Below are 19,510 nucleotides of genomic sequence, written 5' to 3' on the forward strand. Positions count from 1 at the left end.
CAGAGGGAGAGGCTTCCCAAGGACGGGAAAACTTCACCAGTAACCATACTCTTTCTTGAGCTCTCACTACTAGGATAGAATTGTTAAACAAGGACTAGTTTACACAAGAGAACAATCTACATTCCTGGCAAGTTCCATGATAATTACGGATGTCAAACTTTAGATTGCCCAGTTCCAACAGAAAAGGAGGACAAGCACAACTTTGTATCCAAATTGTATTGTTTCCAGCAACTTCTAAAATGTAATTAGGATTATATTGTGATGGCATAGTGTATTTTCCTTCCTAAATGTTGGTCTTATTAAGAGCCATTAATAGTTTCCACCAATCCTTTTTTTAGCTCCTACAGTGGGTCATATCATTTGAGGTTGAGGTGCCACTATACCACTATGTTTCCAGATAATAGCGACTCCTGCCATACTTCTTATCATTTCCACCATCTGACTGTTTTGTTCTCACCATCTGAACATAGTGTAGCCATGGCACCCAGACTGAGAGGTGCAATTCAAGCTAAACATCCCCTTAGGGGACCAATCAATAATGATTCCATAGAAATTATTTCACCACACCTCTGCCTGTTCTGCAATGCAATCTTCCTAAACAAGTACGTTCATTTTTTTCTGACCAGGTCCAATCCTGTTTACAAACAGGTTTTTGAGGGTGGTATGCCTCAATTATAGGAGCATATTCATTACGGTAAATACTGAGAGCAGAAAGCATGTATAACTGGGTAATAGAGTGATTACATCCAGGTATTATCGTCAGCCAAGATTGATAGCAAGGGGGTAGGCAACTAGTGAACTTTCCAAAAGAGATAGGCGGATGTTCTAATCCTAAAGAAATATTCATAGCAGTTCCTTCCTTATGTGGGTGAGATGGGCCTCTATCATCTGTAGGACCAAGCATCCAAGAGCTATCATTAGTGTATACCTCCATTGGGGGGTCCAGCCAAATTACAGACTGTAGAAGTGGTGGAAAAGGGAAATATGTCCAATAAGTATAACTGTTCTCTGTGTCAGCCTGTGCCGAAGTAATACTCACCACAGTGGTGATCACTGCTATCATAGCTAGCATTAAATTACTCATTGTGACTGGTTGTCCTGCTTTCCTCAGGTTTTCTTCCACCATCTATGACTGGTTCTTGGTCTGTTCCCAGGTGGCTGCATTCAACCAGGGTGGCTGCTTTCAAGAGGTGTTGCTCGTGACAGTTGGGGTCCTCCTCAGTGTCAGTCTCAACATAGCTGAAATCGGGGGGTCCTTTGGTTCCCCCCACAATCTCTTCTTTGGCATCTGGCTCATGATAAGGCTTCAGGTGTCTTGATGGTATCCAAATTGGCTATTGATTTGGTCCTGGAGAAACACAAGCATAATCTCTACCCCATGTTATTATTTTACCTATTTCCCAACTTTTTGTTATCAGATCTCTCCACCAAACCAGTTGTTCTGCTTCTGTGTTTGCAGCTGGTTTCTGTAGATGCTGTTCAGCTGCTGATAGCATCTGGCCTTTAGGCAGGCTCAAAAAATTAACAATCAATAATGCTAGATCCAATTGCATGTGGGGTGTCCCACAGTCCCTGTTTCCCACTTTTTGCTTTTGCAACTGCTGTTTCAGGGAGAGATTCATTCTTTCCACTATGACTTGTCCTTGAGAATTATATGGGATACCAGTAATGTGTTTAATATTCCATATACAGAGAAGTGTAGCTAGAACTTGGCTAGTATAGCCTGTGGCATTATCTGTTTTAATAGAAGACGGAATGTCCATCACTGCACAGCACTGCAAAAAGGTGATGTTTAACACAGGCAGAAGACTCTCCTGAGTGGCATGTAGCCCAGATAAAGTGAGAAAATGTGCCCAAACATACATGTACATAAGCTGGTTCCAAACAAGGAACATGTGTGACATTCATTTGCCAAAGAGAATTAGTGTATCAGGAAGGGTACTGTCCTCCTCCTGAAGTGATTTTTTTTCTCAAGCTCTAATGCACACACCTCTAAGCTGCTCTATGGCATCATCCTGCATAACCACTTGTGCAACTAAGCCAGCCCAGCCTCTGACCCCAAAAAGTTGGTCCGCAGATTTATTAATTTGTGGTTGGGCCTGTGTATTGCGAGCAGCCTGAATGGAAGCTTCATCTGCCCACCAAATTTTAAATTGTAAGAACTGAGTAGGAGATAGACAAGCTCAGGTAAGAGAATCCCAGTCAGGAGGAATCATCCAACTGGAGACGGCAACATTCTGTAACAGTCCCATTACAAAAAGAGAACCTGGTCCATATTGATTAACAACTTGTTTAAATTCTTTGAGTAATTTAAAAGGAAAAGGCTCAAATGTAGCTATAATATTTCCCTGTTGATCTGAGGGGTGTATTCTAGCAGGGAACTGCAAAGCCTCTATGTCACCCTCATGTCTAACTTGCTGGATTCCTGCCTGAATAGAAATGAGAGTGATCACTCAAGGTCAGCTTGAACAGTCACTGGAGCAACTACTTTTCACCCAGTGTCTTCTGGGAAAGAAGGATCTAGAGGGTCAAGCCACTCTTACTTCAAACTAATGAGGGGGTGCAGAAGGAGGGGGATAAACCTCTCCCTCCTTTGCCACTTGAGATTTAGCTGGCAAACAAAAATGCTCTGTCAGCTCTTCTGTTACTTTGTTATAGTCTCCTTCTTCCTTATCATCAGTGTGAAAAGGTTGCAAGGTGGAACAAACCGGAGCTGACACTTGTCCCATTGTTACCTTGATGCTTCCAAGTTCCCCTTCTTACTCACCACAGGGATTGCTTAAGAGTACTCGGTGGCCTCCAGCATAGTTCCACGTTCTCCAACCATCACTCTAGCAAACCTTCGACCCAGTTTCAACCCCCACATATGGGCACCACTTGCCTAGACTAGCTTGGTCATGGAGAACCTAACCCAGTGGCATCAGAGGAATTAAAGTGACACACACAGAAATATAGTGTGGCGTGGGAATGAGGGGACTGACAGCCTTCAGAGCTGAGAGCCACAGAGTTTTACCCACGTATTTATTGACAGTAAGCCAGTGATAAGCATTGTTTCTATAGACTATAGATTAACTAAAGGCGTTCCTTATGGGAAACAAAGGGATGGGCTCTGACTAGCTATCTGCAGCAGGAACATGTCCTTGAGGCACAGACAGCTCATGCTGTTGTTTGTGGTTTAGGAATGTCTTAAGCGGTTTTCCACCCTGGGTGGGCCAGGTGTTCCTTGCCCTCATTCTGGTAAACCAACCACCTTCAGCGTGGGCGTCATAGCCATCACGAGAATGTCACACTGCTGGAGAGAATTTTTTATGGCCAGTTTTGGGGCCTGTTTATGACCAGATTTGGGGGCCTCTTCCCAACACCAGTCCAATCTCAAACTCCTGGGATGATGCGATTCTCCTGCCTTAGTCTCTCAAAGTTCTCTGCATTATAGGCATGAGCTACCACACACAGCGTTATAATATATTTCATACAACATCCTGATGTTTTTGCTTCATCTACGACTTAATGAAGTTTTCTTGCTATGAACCCAGACCTGCTGGTAAAACTCAAAAGCACATTCAAGTGTATTCTGGGACAATCTGTAACAGGAAAAATGTTGAGCCTTGTGGAAAGAGTAACCTAACTGGCCTGTCAGCTGTCAATTCCCCATCACTAGTATCACTTCTGGAAGCACATTTTCCAAAGCTCCTTTGCTATCTATGGTTTCTTTAGAGTTGGTCAACGAGTTGCCCTCCTACAACTCTGGGAAGTCAGAGTGGTGGATTTGTGTACACTGACACCTGAAGTAAAACACATGCAAGTTAGGTGTGGACTGGAGAATCACCTGGAGACGTGCTGCAGGCAGCTGAGAGCATCAGCACCCCCGCCCTGGGCTTCCCAAACAGGTCTGAGGATCATCACACGGTACTCAGCACATACCACCCGGGGCAGGTGCACTCTGGCTTCTGGAGGAGCACCTGAGAATCCCCTGTCTCTAGTACCTGCTTCATAAATGACACACCATAGGCTTCAGAAAGACTGTGGTTTAGACTCTAATTTAGTCAACTTGAACAGTTTCTCCTCGGAATACTGAGAGTAGCTTCTCTTTTTCTATATGAATTCCAATTATCCCATAACATTGATTCCTCAGGTGGACTTATCTCTCTTCCTTATTCAATCAGGACAGGCATGGTCCCTTCTTTTTGCTGGGGATGAGGGCAAAAGAGGCTTAGGGTTCAGAGGAGCCTCCCTGGCCCCCTCTACAAAAACCTCCCAATGACTTCCAAAACCTCACTGACTTTGAGAAATGCCCTCAGCACATGGAGGCACCAGGAGGAGCATCTGGGGCAGCCCAGGCTCACACATCTGCTTCCCTGGGGGTTTATGTTATGACTTGTAACACTGTGGGAGGGTTACTATAAACCTGTTGACAGTAATAAGCTGCAGAATCTTCAGGCTGCAGGCTGCTGATGGTGAGAGTGAAATCTGTCCCAGATCCACTGCCGCTGAACCGAGAGGGAATCCCACTTTGCAAACTGGATGCAGCATAGATCAGGAGCTTAGGGGCTTTCCCTGGTTTCTGCTGATACCACGCTAAACCACTATAAATGTTCTGACTTGCCCGGCAAGAGATGGTGACTCTGTCTCCTACAGATGCAGACAAGGCAGATGGAGACTGGGTCATCTGGATATCACATCTGGCACCTGAGATTGGAAACATAGAAACAAATATCCATACTGTTAATCATGTTATCAGAGACTTCCCTGAAGTTCCAGACAGTACTGAGCACACTGACTTGGTAAATTCCCAGTGTCCTTTCTCATTACCTGGGAGCCAGAGCAGCAGGAGCCCCAGGAGCTGAGCAGGGACCCTCATGTCCATGCTGTGTCCTGACTGAGACTGACTCCTGCACAGGGTGTGATCAGCCTATAAAAAGGTCTTCAGGGCAGAGGGCTGTGCTCTGGGACATGCAAATCTGCAGGGGATGGGGCAGGCTGGGCACAGCTGCAGGGCTGGCTCATATCAGTAACTCAGCACAGGGGCAGTGTCCCCAGGGTCCCAGGTCAGATCAGGCAGCGTAGATTTACCTTGAGAGAATACATTTCTCTCTTGGCCATATGGTTAAAGAACATATTTTTGGATTGATTTTTCAAAATTGTAAATGAACCTAAGACTAGATTAAATAATGTATTTCATCCTTGTATTAGGAGTGTATAGGAAAGCATCGTTTTTGGCAGAAAATTCATAATAAAGTTGTAGAATGTGGGGCTGTCAGAACTTTCAGTTGCTCTCAAAGTATTTAGTGCTGTGCTAACAATGTCTCTATCAGTGTGAAATTTTTTCTTTTTTGAAGTGAAAATAAAAAAGTCTTTATCAGAAGTGTGTTTGATATATTCAATAGAATTTACCAATAAACTTAAGCCATTTTTCTCAGCAGTGTAAGAAAAAGCAATTCGCTGTAGATGCACAAAGATGATACCGGTGCCATGTATAGATCTGCCATTATCCAGAGCTATGGGTCTCTTTAATGCCCAGGGGCTAAATGACTGCACATTATTCCTGCCGTGAGGATCCCCATACTCCATCCCCTTTCCTGCCTTTCGTATGATTTTTTATGGTTCACCAGCATGGAGGCCTGACTAGTGATGCCAAGTATGATTATTTCAACTAAAATCTCTGTTTCACTCACTAATGATAAGAGCCTGGATTAGGATCAGCTTGAAACATTCGATCAATCTAGGCCCAAATAATCAATTGTTTCAAAGTAGGATGACAAAGGCCACATCCCCTGGATAATGCTCTGAGCTGCGCTCCCCACCAGTCTGTTCCTGGGGTCTCAGGTGCATCTGCCCTAGAGTCTGGCTTTCTGGAGAGCAGGTGATTGGGAGAACCTGGAGAAAGGTCAGGTCAGTGAACCTTCTCTCCTTTGCGACAGTGGCTGCTGCTCAGTGTGTGTTTTTGCATGCACGCTTTGCTCTCATACTCTTTAGCAGTGAGTAAGGACATCATCTTGAACCAGATGCCAGCCTCCCTGTTTCACATCCATTTAGAGAGAGTCTCCATCTCCTGCCAAGTCACTGCCCACGTAGATGAAAAAATATTTTGAATCCACATAAACCTCAAACACTAATTTGAGCCTCAATACTTAAAACAGCTGCCTTTGCCCAGTGCATCTCAGCCTGATTCAGTGGCAGGGGAAGTGGAGTCAACTACATCAGTATCAATGGACTTAAGCCGAAGGACTCCAGAGAGTATTTCTCTTGTGAAGTATTAGTTGTCTGCAGAGGAACTAGCTCTCGTGGTATCGAAGAATGCACAACTAGGAGTGGCCAGAACAAGGTAGTGCAGCCTGTGCACATACCTCCTCCTGCTTTTTCAGGGGACTGGATTTCAGGGAAATGGCTACTGAACAGACTGTCAGCACCCAGATATCCAGATTCAGTGAGATACAGCTCTGGATTCAAATGCACTTTTTTTTCTGCATAATTTTGGCAGTCATTGTTACTACACCTTGACGTTTCCATTCATTCTACTTCAGCTGACTCTCTATGGTCCTTTCTGCCCCTCACTGCTCTCTCCGAACCTGGGGAAGGCAGCTCAGCCTGCAAATGTGGCGGACCTCATGGCCTGGAATTAGCATCCCCTAGGACAGCTATCAATCAGTGATGACAAGGGAGGTGTATACATACCCCAGTTCCCTCACCTCTCAGGTGGAATAGCAGAGGCTTTTTTTTTCTGCTTCTATGTGGCCATGACTTCTGGTCATCCTCAGAGGTGATTCCTTGCTGAAACACCTTTCACTGTCCCTCCTCTCTTCCCTTACTCACTTGCTTGTTTCCTGCACTTTGTAAATATACTGCCTCCATGGGAATCTTTGTCATCCTTCTTACTGGGGTATCCAACCTAAGGCACTGAAAAATTCCTAATCCTTGGAGGGCATCTTTGGTTTCCCTTATTGCCCCTTCTTATGTTTTGATGCCTATGGAAACTCAGAAAATTTAAGAAATACTTAAATTCCCTTTGGCAATCTTTCTTAGATTTGATTTTAGCAGAGATTTGTTTTTTTTTTTTTTCTTGGTCACAAAATCAAAGAAGACTTCCACAAATGGCTACACACCATTAAGTCCACTAGAAACAGAGAATCAGAATCTGCCAGAACTTGGCATTCACACATCAGCGAGTCCCAGAGTCTCAGGATTTCTCTAGGTCCACTGCCTCCTAAATCTGCCTTGTGATATTTTTTACTCTACCTTAGGGCAAGATCATCGTGGGGTAATGAGAGTTGTTAGTGAATTGAATAATATACCCCTAAACACATCATTGTCCTAAAATCTGGAATCTATGATTATTACTTATGAACATGCCAAAAGTAACTTGACAGACATGGTTAAGAATTTTGAGGTCAGGAGAGTATCCTGAATTATCTGGTTGAGACCAACACAATCACAAGTGTCCTTATAACAGGGAGGGAGAAGGGTCACATCCAGAGAGGAGCTGGGGCAACGGAGAGCGGTGCCGGAGTGACAGAGGAAGGGGCCATGGAACCACGAATGTGGGAACATGAGAAAGATGGGAAGCTGGATATTGACTTCTCTCTCTTAAAACCTCCAGAATACAGCCCTGTTACTGAGTTAACACAAAGGGTTGTAGAGCCAAGGTTTCATCATGCAGATGAAGCCTCCAGATAGCAGGCTTCAGAGAGAATAGACTGTAATGGTTTCTTAGCAGACTTAAAAGGTGCCAGACTGCTAGTTAAATCTCTCTGGGTCAGGAAAGAGACTCGAAAAGGCACAGGATTCTCTACAGAATGGAGATTTTCCCCACAAGAAACAACTTAGCAGAGGCATTTTCAAATACATTAAATAAAAATATATTGGAGAAAATACTTTGATTTCCATGGGGCCTGGTATCTATCATGTTGGCTTATTGCTACAAAGAGTTTGCTTTGTCAGTCTCAAGATCTTGGTTTTAACATTAAACGCTGGTCAGTTGTACCTGAATTTTAAAGGGAGGAACATATCTGATCATCCATTCCCATCACGGACTGTATTGTATTTCAGGTGGATTTTGGTGTGTTCTTGAATGAGAGGAGGAGTTTATGCAGTTGGCTAGGGAGCGTAGAGTTTCATTTTTGGTTCACACACCTATGTCCAGGTAAGAAGGACCCACAGGAGGGCTTGCACAAAACCTGGCTTGCAGGGCTGCTTACAGACCTGCTCTGTCTCCTGTTGTCATCCACAAGGAAAGACACAGCCAATGACTACCCTTAGCCATCTGGGGAGAACCTGTGTCTGCAGAGGACAGTCATGAGCTATGAGTCTAGCTAACTGTGATTGTCTTCAGGGGCTTGTGGTCCTCAACTTTCATGGGAGTTGTGTGGCGACTGGCTCAAAGAGCACCCACCAGGATTCTTATCTCATTCACAGAAGGCGGTGGATGATATGACAGCACAGAGGGACTCTGTGGGGCCAGCTGCATGGAGCACTCTGGGAGATTCACTGGCACCGTGCTAAACAGAGCTTCTTGCAACTTCTGAAGCGCATGGATTTGGATGTCTTAACATCATTATGAAAGACCATTTATTATTCAGAAGGCAACTATTGCAACTAACTAAGATGACATCTGTAATAGCTAGGAATAAAAATGTGATATTTTATTGCTACGATGATTACAAGAAAACAAACAAACAAAAATAGTGTGAAGGAAAAGAGCAACCCTAGACTGAGGGCTTTGGGTAAGAGCTTGAGACTCAGTAGTGAATCCCCTAGGCCATCTTCTGTCAATAGAGAGGGACAATCAGGAAAGGGAAATGTGCAGTAGAGGCAAAATCATGGTTAGTAAAAGAATCCTAAGAGAAAACAAGAGTCTCCTTCCTGAGCATCAGGTTGGTGTCAGGAAGATGCACATAATCCCCACATTCAATGTCTTACACTTTTCAGCCATTAGGGCTCAGGATGAATTTAGAAGACACCACTCACTTCACAGCAGATGGGGACACAGTCAAGGCAGAGGTGAGAGGCAAGGCTGGGCTTTCAGTCTCAGAGCACAGAGCAGGTTCCCCACTACTCCACACTCTGATGTCTCCTCTCAGATGTTCCAGATGTTCCACCTCATTCTTGCCTTAAGGGCTCCAAGTTGTTAATGGGACACTAGCCCTCTTCCTTTCCCAGGTTTTGTTAGAACTTGGTTCTCTTCTGTGTATTGTGGGATTTCTTTGCCATCTAGAGGCAGGTTTTTGGCATAGCAGTTTATAGGCTTTTTCTACTTGTGATATTGAAAATAATTACATAAATAAATTCATCATAAATAATAAATTGACTTAATGTATCAAATCAGTAAAAAAAAGATGAGTTTAAGAGCTTAAAAGGAGTCTGATGAGGTTAAATAGAGAAATTACTTTAAGTGGAGGACAGAGCAACAGATTATAATTTTTTAAATTGACGACATTTTGGGAGTAATTATCATATGGTAAATAACAACTTGAAATAAGCTGCTAAAATACAATTTTATACTCAAACATTATTTCCAAGAATCATATAAATACATTTTCTGATTAAAAGACACAAAAAAAATGTGGGTTTATCTTCAGGTGCACTCAACGGAAGATTTCTCAAATGTGTACTTGGAGCAAAAATAACATTTATTTCTATTTACAAGTTCAAGATTTTCGATCTTTAGAATAAAACAACTTTCCATTCACTCTGTTCCACTCATGTTTCTGAGGATGAGCGTGGGGGCAGCGACTGTGAGGAAGGAGGAAGCTCTGGGCTGAGGGTGGTCGTGCCTCCTGCCCACCTGAGTGAACTCATGGAGAAGAACCAATGACACCACCAAGGCCACGTGCCTGTCTCTGCACTGCCATGGCACAGACAGAGAAACCTGGTCACACTTGGTCAACTGCAACTAGAGGCTTTTTTGTACCAGCCAGTTTTGATTCTCCTTGTATCTTCTCTCAGGTTTAGGGGATAGTTCACCTTTCACCATTTGTTTTCACAGCATAGCCATTTGTTACATGAGCATTACATAAGTTGTTTCTTTGTTTGTTAAATATATCTAACCATCTTGAATGGGTTGGGACTAATCTTGTGTCTCATGGCAAAGCAGAAATTCAAGATCACTAGATGCTGTCAATCACATGAGAGCTAAAGATGACAATAGCATTGCTTAGTTCTGGGTCATACTACTTACAATATTTTTTTTTTGACAGAGTCTCACTCTGTTGACCAGTTTGGAGTGAAGTGGCATGATCTCAGCTCACTGCAACCTCTGCTTCCTGGATTGAAGTGATTCTCCTCCATCAGCCTCCTGAGTAGCTGGAATTACAGGCACATGCCACCACGCCTGGCGAATTTTTGTACTTTTAGTAGAGAAAGAGTTTCACCATGTTGGCCAGGCTGGTCCTAAACTCTTGACTTCAGCGGATTCACCTGCCTCGGCCTCTCAAAGTGCTTGGATTACAGGCACAAGCCACTGTACCCCATCACACTTTGTGTTCTTTAACTACATTCTTTATAATGACTTTTAAGCGCAATGATGCATTTATCAGTACTTTTAAAAACATATTGTGTCACTTTTTTTTTCATTTGAGGACTCCAGTGTGATTGATATGAATAAAAATTTTGCCATACAGTTTTTAAACCTAACAGAAATGGAACTTCGGAATTTTTTTTTTTTTTTTTTTTTTTTTTTTTTTTTTTTTTTTTTTTAGAGACTGTCTTTCAATGTGTTTTAATTAGACATTTAAAAACAATAACCCTGTTTTTTTTGTCCAGGGAACAGAGATTTCTAAGTTGGAAATAATGAATGGATTAGTGATTAATTCATTGCTGGCAGGTGTGGGGAGAAGCTATCTATAGCTTCTTAGCTTTTTTTGTCCCCTTTCTTTTTTTTTTTAATTTATTTATTATTATTATACTTTAAGTTGTAGGGTGCATGTGCATAACGTGCAGGTTTGTTACATATGTATACTTGTGCCATGTTGGTGTGCTGCACCCATCAACTCGTCATTTACATCAGGTATAACTCCCAGTGCAATCCCTCCCCCCTCCCCCCTCCCCATGATAGGCCCCGGTGTGTGATGGGCACTTCGGAATTCTAATTGCACTTACTAAGGAATCATTATCTTGGAATAAACAATCATCTCAAGTGTACTGTATATCCTTAACCTGAAGCGGATCTTCTTCTGTTGATTTAGTCATTATTTTGTGTCTATCACACGGTGTTATGACATGTAGCTCACATGACTCATTATGGGGTTCCATATCATTTAGAACAGTATGTTTAATAAAATCTATGAAAAGCATAGATTATCCATGCATTGACAACTGAAACATAGAATTCAGATTCCTTTTCAAGTAATGATGTAATCATGTGAAAACAATGCATTTCTGGCCGGGTGTGGTAGCTCACACCTGTAATCCCAGCACTTTGGAAGACAGAGGCAGGTGGATCATGAGGTCAGGATATCGAGACCATCCTAGCTAACACAGTGAAACCCCATCTCTACTAAAAAAAAAAAAAAACAAAAAATTAGCCGGGCGTGGTGGCGGACGCCTGTAGTCCCAACTACTCCCGAGGCTGAGGATGGAGAATGGCTTGAATCCGGGAGGCGGAGCTTGCAGGGAGCCCAGATTGCACCACTGCACCCCAGCCTGGGTGACAGAGCAAGACTGCGTCTCAAAAAAAAAAAAAAAAAGAATGCATTTCTGTATTCTTTGAAACCTTTTCTTATGAAAACGCACTAGTAAATTTCCACTCTAAAATAGAACTTAGCCTAAATACTTTCAAAACTTTTAGAATTTGGAAGAGAAATAAAAATCTCATATAATTCTGACTGTTTCCTTTGTACTTGAAATAAACTTTAATTTTTTATCTTTGAGATTATGCAGTTATTTTTAAAGGCCACTTTTGGAATTGTGAAAACTCGCTTTCCACTTGCCAAATAATAATTAAGAGTAATCATTTTTTGACATCAGGATTTCATACCTGCCGTGAGTTTACAAAGTTTATTTGAATAATCCAAAATCAAACATTTTTACTGAGTGTCCTTAGCCATACTCCCCTGCACACAGCTTGTGTAGAATGCTTTCTCCTGTAAGACACTGGAGAGGAGGGTTTAATGAGAGTAAGAGAGCAGAATTAGGGAGATGGGAGACAATGAGTTTCCTAATATGACTAAGTGTCATCCTGTATGAAATAAACCCTGAGCTGATCATTTTCCATATGTGTTCTTCTGGTGTTGTCACTAAACTGCATTCATGGTCTGGTTATTCTGACGGCTGCATGAACTTGACAAATGTGGGCAAGACGGGGAGGGTGAGGATGTGAGCTTTCATTCACTCTCCCTACATCATAGCCAGTTGCTCCCAGGGCATGTGGCCCCATGAATTCTCCTCCTCCTGATGCCTTCCTCAGGCTGTGGCGGCTGGTAGGGCCTTAACATGTGGGATCTGAGGTGCTGCTGAGGCTCTCATGGACCAGCATCCTCAGCAGCAAATGCCACCCTGACGACTCCAACAGCCTTCTCTTCTGCAGATTCAGAGACTCTGCTCAGCTGCTCCCCAAGACAAGTGGCCCATGTGGGCAGCTGGGCAAACCCAGCAGGGAGGTTTCTGTTCGAGGATGTAGCACTGTGGGAGGAAGCTGTATATCTTGCAAGCAGTAATAAACCCCAACATCCTCAGCCTCCACCCGGCTGATTTTCAGTGTGAAATCAGTGCCTGACCCACTGCCACTGAACCTGTCTGGGACTCCAGAGGCCCGGTTGGAACCCAAATAGATCAGGAGCTGTGGAGACTGGCCTGGCTTCTGCAGGTACCAAAACAAATAGGTGTATCCATTACTATGCAGGAGGCTCTGACTAGACCTGCAGGAGATGGAGGCCGGCTCTCCAGGGGTGACGGGCAGGGAGAGTGGAGTCTGAGTCATCACAATATCCCCACTGGTCCCTGAAAAAATAACAGAGTAGTGCAAGTTTATATAGGTATATTATGAGCAACTTTCATAATTTCTCTTCTGATATTAATTTGTAGTTACATTTTAAAGTTTTGATTTCCTGTCATGAAAAGTAGACTTTCCTGAATAAACCCATTATTTACTAGCCAGCAGAGAACTTTTCATTTTCAAGTTCTGAGTCAGAGCACTGGTCATCTTTCCCTGGAGGTGAATCCTAATTATTCATAGGACAAACATGAATTCCATTCCCTGGAGCATAGACCGTGTGACTCTATCATATTATTGGAATAAACAGGTGAAGCTGTGGAACCCACAGAGCTCACCTCCCACCCAATTCTCCTCCCTCATCTCCTTCAGTCCTTACCAGGGAGCCAGAGCACCAGCAGCCCCAGGAGCTGAGCAGGGAGCCTCATTGTGAGAAGGTGACCTGAGGAGTCCTGATCAGTCAAGGCAAGGTTAGAGCTGAGCTTTTATCTCAGACTCACGAGGGAAGGTCCTCCCTAGGGGACACTATGCAAATCCCCTGGTGGGTGCAGTGGTGTGGAAAAGGTTGATGGGGCAGGGGGAATGTCTCTTCTGTGAACAATGTGATATAAATTGTCCCTTGGAACAAAACAGAGAGAGATTCAGTCAAGTTTGTCCACAATCAAGGGAAGAAGGATCTGAAGGGGAAAGTTGGGACCTTTTGTAGGGACGCACAGTGTAGGGCATGACTGTTAAGAAAGCACTAGAACCCTGATCATGTGGAAATGTGTGTCCAGGATGCATCTCTGGGAGGTCAATGCCACCTTGCTTGATTCCCTCCCAGTCAATCTAGAGAAGGAATCAACCCCATCCCCACAAGCACTGCTGGACTGAGAGCCTGCAAATAAAAAGTTGCCGGAGCCAGTTCGAGGGCTGTCTGGTATCTGCTGTTTCCAGGATAACTGTTCAAGAACGTTCAACTCAAATATTAATATCTACCCTGCCCTGGCACCTGGTGAGTGAACAGCATAACAGCTCTCTGTCCAAGGGCCTCACAGGAAGAATGATGTGAGCCTCTACATTTAGAGCCAAGAGTCCAGTGTAAGGGAAAAGGAAAGAAAGACAAAATTTTGTGCTTCAGGCAATGAACATAAAAATCCTTGTGACCAGTTGTTCAGTCTGTGATCTAGCTCATCATAATCATCTCACATACACAAGGCTAACGGGAGGGCTCTTTTTGTATTTGTATTTTTATTTTTTTATTTAGTAGAGATGGGGCTTCACCATATTCTCCGGGCTTGCCTTGAACTCCTGACCTCAGGAGATCTGCCTGCCTGGACCTCCTAAGGTGCTGGGATTACAGGAGTGAGCGATTGTGTCTGGCCCAGAGGACTCTCTTAAGGGAAGAATCTTCTAGGTTAACGATACAGAACAAATAAGACATAACTGTGCGTGATGTTTTTTCAAGTGGTGATTAGAAAAGCTCTTCCCATGCAGTCTCCCTGGTCACGTGGAATCAGGTCCCGTCAGGGCTTCTAGGTTCTTGTCAACTCTGAGTGAGACGTGAGTCTCCCCCAGGCTGGATGTGGTGCAGCCACAGCCATGAATCCCCAGATCACAAGGAAATTCTCTATGTATAAAGAACAAGAACTGCATTCACAGTTTTATATGTCTGGTAGCCTGTACCTGCAACTGATTGTTTCTTGACTTTATGTAAAAATGCTCAGAGCTTAGGGGTGTGAATCTCCCATACAGCTGATCATTAAACGGAAAACCAACCACACTATTCTTCATTTCTCAGTGATGTGCTTAATATTCCATTGAATAGCTCCTGAATAATGGTGCCAACAATAAATGCTTTCACAAGGACAGTCACATTTATGAAAAAAACTAATAATCCAGGAACAATGAAGGACTAGCTTGTAGTGCGATGTAATCTTGGATAACTCAACACAAAGTCATATTTAATTGCCCACAAACACAAATCAATGCCATTGTAGGTAAGATTGCGAGGAAAGCTTGGTCTAAATATCTTCTGAGCAATCTACCAACATCTCATTTTTAAATAAGATTGGAAAACATATTTGAGTAAAAATGATATTGACCTTCAAATATTGAACTCTGTGGCAATATTATGAGTTGACCATATCAAACAGTAGCAATAAGGTAGGATTGAAATAAAAGTCTCATATTTCACTGTTAAAATTGTATTTACTCTTTCCTGTTAACTATATTTTGCAAATTTTGTGCACTCAACTTTTTTTTTATAATGTCAACAAATTCTGATCTGCTTCTTGGTGTTGCAAAGGTCAGACTTTTCATCATGATAGTGAAAAAAGTCAGAAACATCAGAAGGTGAAGAAATAGAATAAGGAGACGTAAAATATAAACAGCTTAACTAAAATAGAACAAAATGGTCCATTTTATTGTTAGTTTTAAATAATTGTTCTGAAAGAGCATTAAATGAATAATCAGTTTTATCTGTTATCTAATACGAAAATTTGAATTGCAGCAAAGTGAATAACAGTAAAAAATTTGTCCTGTTTTCTTTTACTATAAGTCAATTCTTGAAAATGTTATTTTCACAAAGTATCTAGATTGCTTGAATTTAGGAAAGCATTGTTATTTTCTATGAGAATGAATGAATCATTAAAAAAGGCTACCCCTGGGATTTTTAACAAAAATTTCATGATTTGTTGCCTTACATATCCAGAAAATGTAAAATATTGTACAAATCCTTTTTTAGTCAGAAAAAGGCTTTGAAATTACCTGATTTCACCTGTAGGCTTAAAGAACACTATTACTAATTCTAATCAGAAACCTCCCTCTCTTGTCTGTTGACACATCATGCCAAGGCTTTCAGAACAGCAGACAAAACTGGTCCATCCCGAGTGGACACAGACAAGATGGAAGAGCAGCCTACATTTGAACCAGGGTAGGAGCAGGACTCTGTGTCTCTCATCCAAACCATGGTCACCTAAATGAAGGAGGACTTCCACAGGCAGGGTGGAGTGTCTCCCTTTCCTGATGCAGTCAGTTTGGGATCCATAAAATTGAAAGCAACTGTATTACTCATATGACTTGGGAAGAGAGTCTTGGAAGTGGAATTGTTTGTGTTCATTACCGGGAGTCAGTGTTTATGGGGTAGACACTGTGATCCTGTTTGTAGGGGGCTGAGGGATTTGTGGGCTGACCAAGGAAAAAGAGATGACTACAGACGGCAGTAGCACATGTGACCTCTATTGGGTGAAGCTTGAACAGTCCCTCACAGCAGGAGGTGGTCCAGATATTAAGGTGCCAAGTTTGTTTTCTCAAAATGGACGGGACACTGGAGAAGGGATATGCATCTAAGGGATGCCACACAGTAGCACAGTGAGGAGTTTCTGCATCAGAGAGCTACAGAGGTCAGTATTAAGTGTAAGGTTTTCATAAACTGGGCTTTATCTTACCTACTGCTAGATGTGGGTGAGGCTTTCTGGATATGTAGAGTAAGTATTTCCTAAAAGGTTAAAACTATTCTTATTTGGGTTGTTTTTAAAACAATTACATTTTAAAAGTTGAGTTTGGCACAGGCCATTGAGAAGTAAGCCTACAGTTTTGAAATAAACAACATAGCATTTTCATTTATAGATCACTGTTGCACATCGTGTAGACTTTGTTCTACAGACTGTAGTAGTCCAAATAGTGCAAACCCTCACTGCTGTGGATAAGGCTGAGACACACAGAGGCCTGTTCCCTACCTGAGCATCAATGAACCTTCTTTTCAATTAAAGGTGAAAGTATGTTCTTGGACGAGAATTAAGACCAAGTCACCCACAAATGGAGCTTCCATCTGTGAAGCTGCAGATCCTGAGAATGGACTCCTGGCTCTCAGGCACCTGGGATTGAATCTGTCTGCATTATCTCAGTAACTGAAATTGTCCCTCACTGGAGCATAGGTTCATGGATAAATATTCTGGAACACAGAGAGAAAGCACAGGGAATGTAGTTTCCATGAATGTGTATCTTCTGCTTCTGAGAATCTCTCTCTCCAAACATTGAAAGAAACAGCGTTGTTTCCATATCGGACTTTTCTGAATCTTCAGACCCTGTTCTAGATCTGTCTCATCTGAACCTGTTTCCACATGTTTCCATTTTGGTCTTTACTTTTCCTTGGAAAAGGTTCCCAGAAATCCTATGAAACTATCCACACAGCTGTGGGATTAAGTGGTGGGCTTCTCCTCTGTGCTTGTTAATATTTCCGCAGAATCCACCACACCCACCAACTGCCCAAAGTGAAGGCATGAGTCCGTTTTCTTCCTGAGCCTTCTGTGTCTCTTAGGTTCACTTTGAATTCGCCCTTGAAGAAAGGGGTCTCTGTCCTCAAAAGCAAAACTCCATAAAACCATAGATTGCCTGAGAGGGTAGTAACATTTTTCTACTCTTTGAATGTGACGTTAACCTTGAGGCCTTACAGTAAAACCTGGTTGACTTGAGAGATGGGAAATGAAGATCACACGAAGTTTCTAGAGACTGAATTGGGGATTCTAGCCATTTAAACTGTTGTAGGAGCTTCAGTTGATAGAAGAATTTCAATGAATATAACAAGAAAATAATGTGGAATAACTTATTTACTTTTAACTTAGATAAGATAGTTTACCTGTAGAAAAAATGAAAGTAGAATTTGCAAGTTCTCACACTCATAGCTTTTTCATGTTAAACAATTTTAAGAATCAAGCAAATATTTATATAAATTGTAATTAATAATGTTTAAGGGTCTAGAGGAAATTGGGGTTCAAATTAATCAAACTGAATTCTAAAGTCAGTTGAATTTCTTTTTTAACTGCTTCTTTTCTCCTCCTGTTAGCAAAAATTAAAAGTACAGAAAAATAAACAGACAAGAGCTGAATAAAGTTTTAGTGCTCATTTCTTGTCTCATAATAATAATAATAATTAATAATAACAATAGTCTCTGCACTGACACCTGGAAATACTGACTCTACCCTTCTGGAAGCAGCAGCTTCACATCACGATAGTGAACTTTATTATTATTTGGTCATTCTTGGGCAGGAGCTAAGGATCACCCAAGTGTAAGTGCTCTATGAGGAGCCAATTGCCCTTACATTGGAATACTTCTAGAGATTAACTCTTCTAAAATATCTACTAGCAAAAAAAAAAATGGACTATCAGTAATAAAAAGAAATAAATTCTGACCTCCCAGGAGCCGTCAGGAAAACAACTGTCACATTTAACAAAGGACTAGAGGCATAATCTCTTGCTAGACACTGATTTAGCTGGATCTCACTTATATTTAATAGTCTTACTCTAGTAAATTGGAAACATCCTCAACCCAGATAATGGTTTCTTTGCTATTCTGGAATCCTAGCAGGCCTAGGTGAAAATTAAAACTGAAAATAAGAAGGTATACAAATCCGTTATCCTAGGAAAACTGTTTATACAACAATTATTCGTATAAGACAAAATAAAAGGAAGAAATCTGTTCATTTTATGGACGATTGAAGCAAATACTTACAAGTCAAAAACAATCCTCAGTAAGCCATAAAGCAAGAGCAGTATCTTTTGTCTCTGGCTTGTGATGGTATTAAATTTCAAAATAATGATTTTGTTTTGGGTTAAAACTAACTTCGTAGATTTTCTCAGAGTAGGTCATCTTACTCAGAAATTGTAGAGGAAAATGAAAACAAAGAGAAACCTATCAGGAAATTTGCCCCAAGTTAATATTCGCAGAGAGACTAAGAGAAGGACACCATTTAAATGACCATATTAATGGCATTAAAACATTTAATTCGCTTGGCAAATCTAAAATCAACCTTTTCTCTAGGATTTGTAAGAAGACAATCATATCTTCAGAGAATTTGACTTGAGTGCCCTTGTGAGTGGTTGACAGAAAGACCAGATGAAGGTTGGTGCAATAGAATCAAGGACATCACAACTTTAAATTTTAGACCCCCCTCATGAGAGAGCAAGTCCAGATACTGCACCACGACCAGGTAAATGATCAGAAAATTACTTGGGATCTCTTTGTGGCTGCCTAGTCCTATCGTGGCTGTGGTTGGGAAGCTGATTTCCCCTGGCTGGTATTGCCCTGCACCTTGAATCTAGGCATTCATCTCTACAGCTGCCATCAAATGCCACTACATAGTGTCTCCATTAATAATACCATTGTAATGCATATAATATAAAGACAGAGTGAATCAGAGTTCAGAATTACAGGAATATTTATTTTGTTCCAGTGTTTTTTATGGGTGTTTTTGTCTTTCAAAGAAGGAAGCCACAAATAGAACTTTTTTGGTTTCTGGAGGCTACATATTCTACCCCTCGGAATACAGGTTTGGCCCACCAGGAGACATGAAATTGTGTCAGTCTTGATTGGGACTCAGGGTAGAAAAGGGCTCTGCAGCAGGTCCAGGTTGCAGTGTAAGCAGCCCAGCCCCTTGGGCCAGTGCAGATACAGACGACTTGAACAACGCTATCAACCATCTGGACAAGACTGATACTTAGAGAACACTCCACCAAACCACAGCAGATTCCATGGTCTTTGGAAACATTGGCTAATGATACATTATATTTTAGGCAACAGGATATTTCAATAAAATCAAGCTGATTAAA

The 19,510-nt window shown here is 42.0% G+C and overlaps 1 gene segment (V, D, J or C); it reads right to left on the reverse strand.

Moving 5' to 3' along the window:
• Positions 1-4,363: 4,363 nt before the first annotated feature.
• LOC139357925 (immunoglobulin kappa variable 1-39-like) lies at positions 4,364-4,884 on the reverse strand. The segment is given in 2 exon segments: positions 4,364-4,686; positions 4,810-4,884. Coding segments are annotated over 2 exon segments (378 nt in total).
• Between the last annotated feature and the right edge of the window lie 14,626 nt (positions 4,885-19,510).

The sequence above is a fragment of the Macaca nemestrina genome, chromosome 13 (assembly GCF_043159975.1).
Source record: "Macaca nemestrina isolate mMacNem1 chromosome 13, mMacNem.hap1, whole genome shotgun sequence".
Classification (NCBI taxonomy): domain Eukaryota; kingdom Metazoa; phylum Chordata; class Mammalia; order Primates; family Cercopithecidae; genus Macaca; species Macaca nemestrina.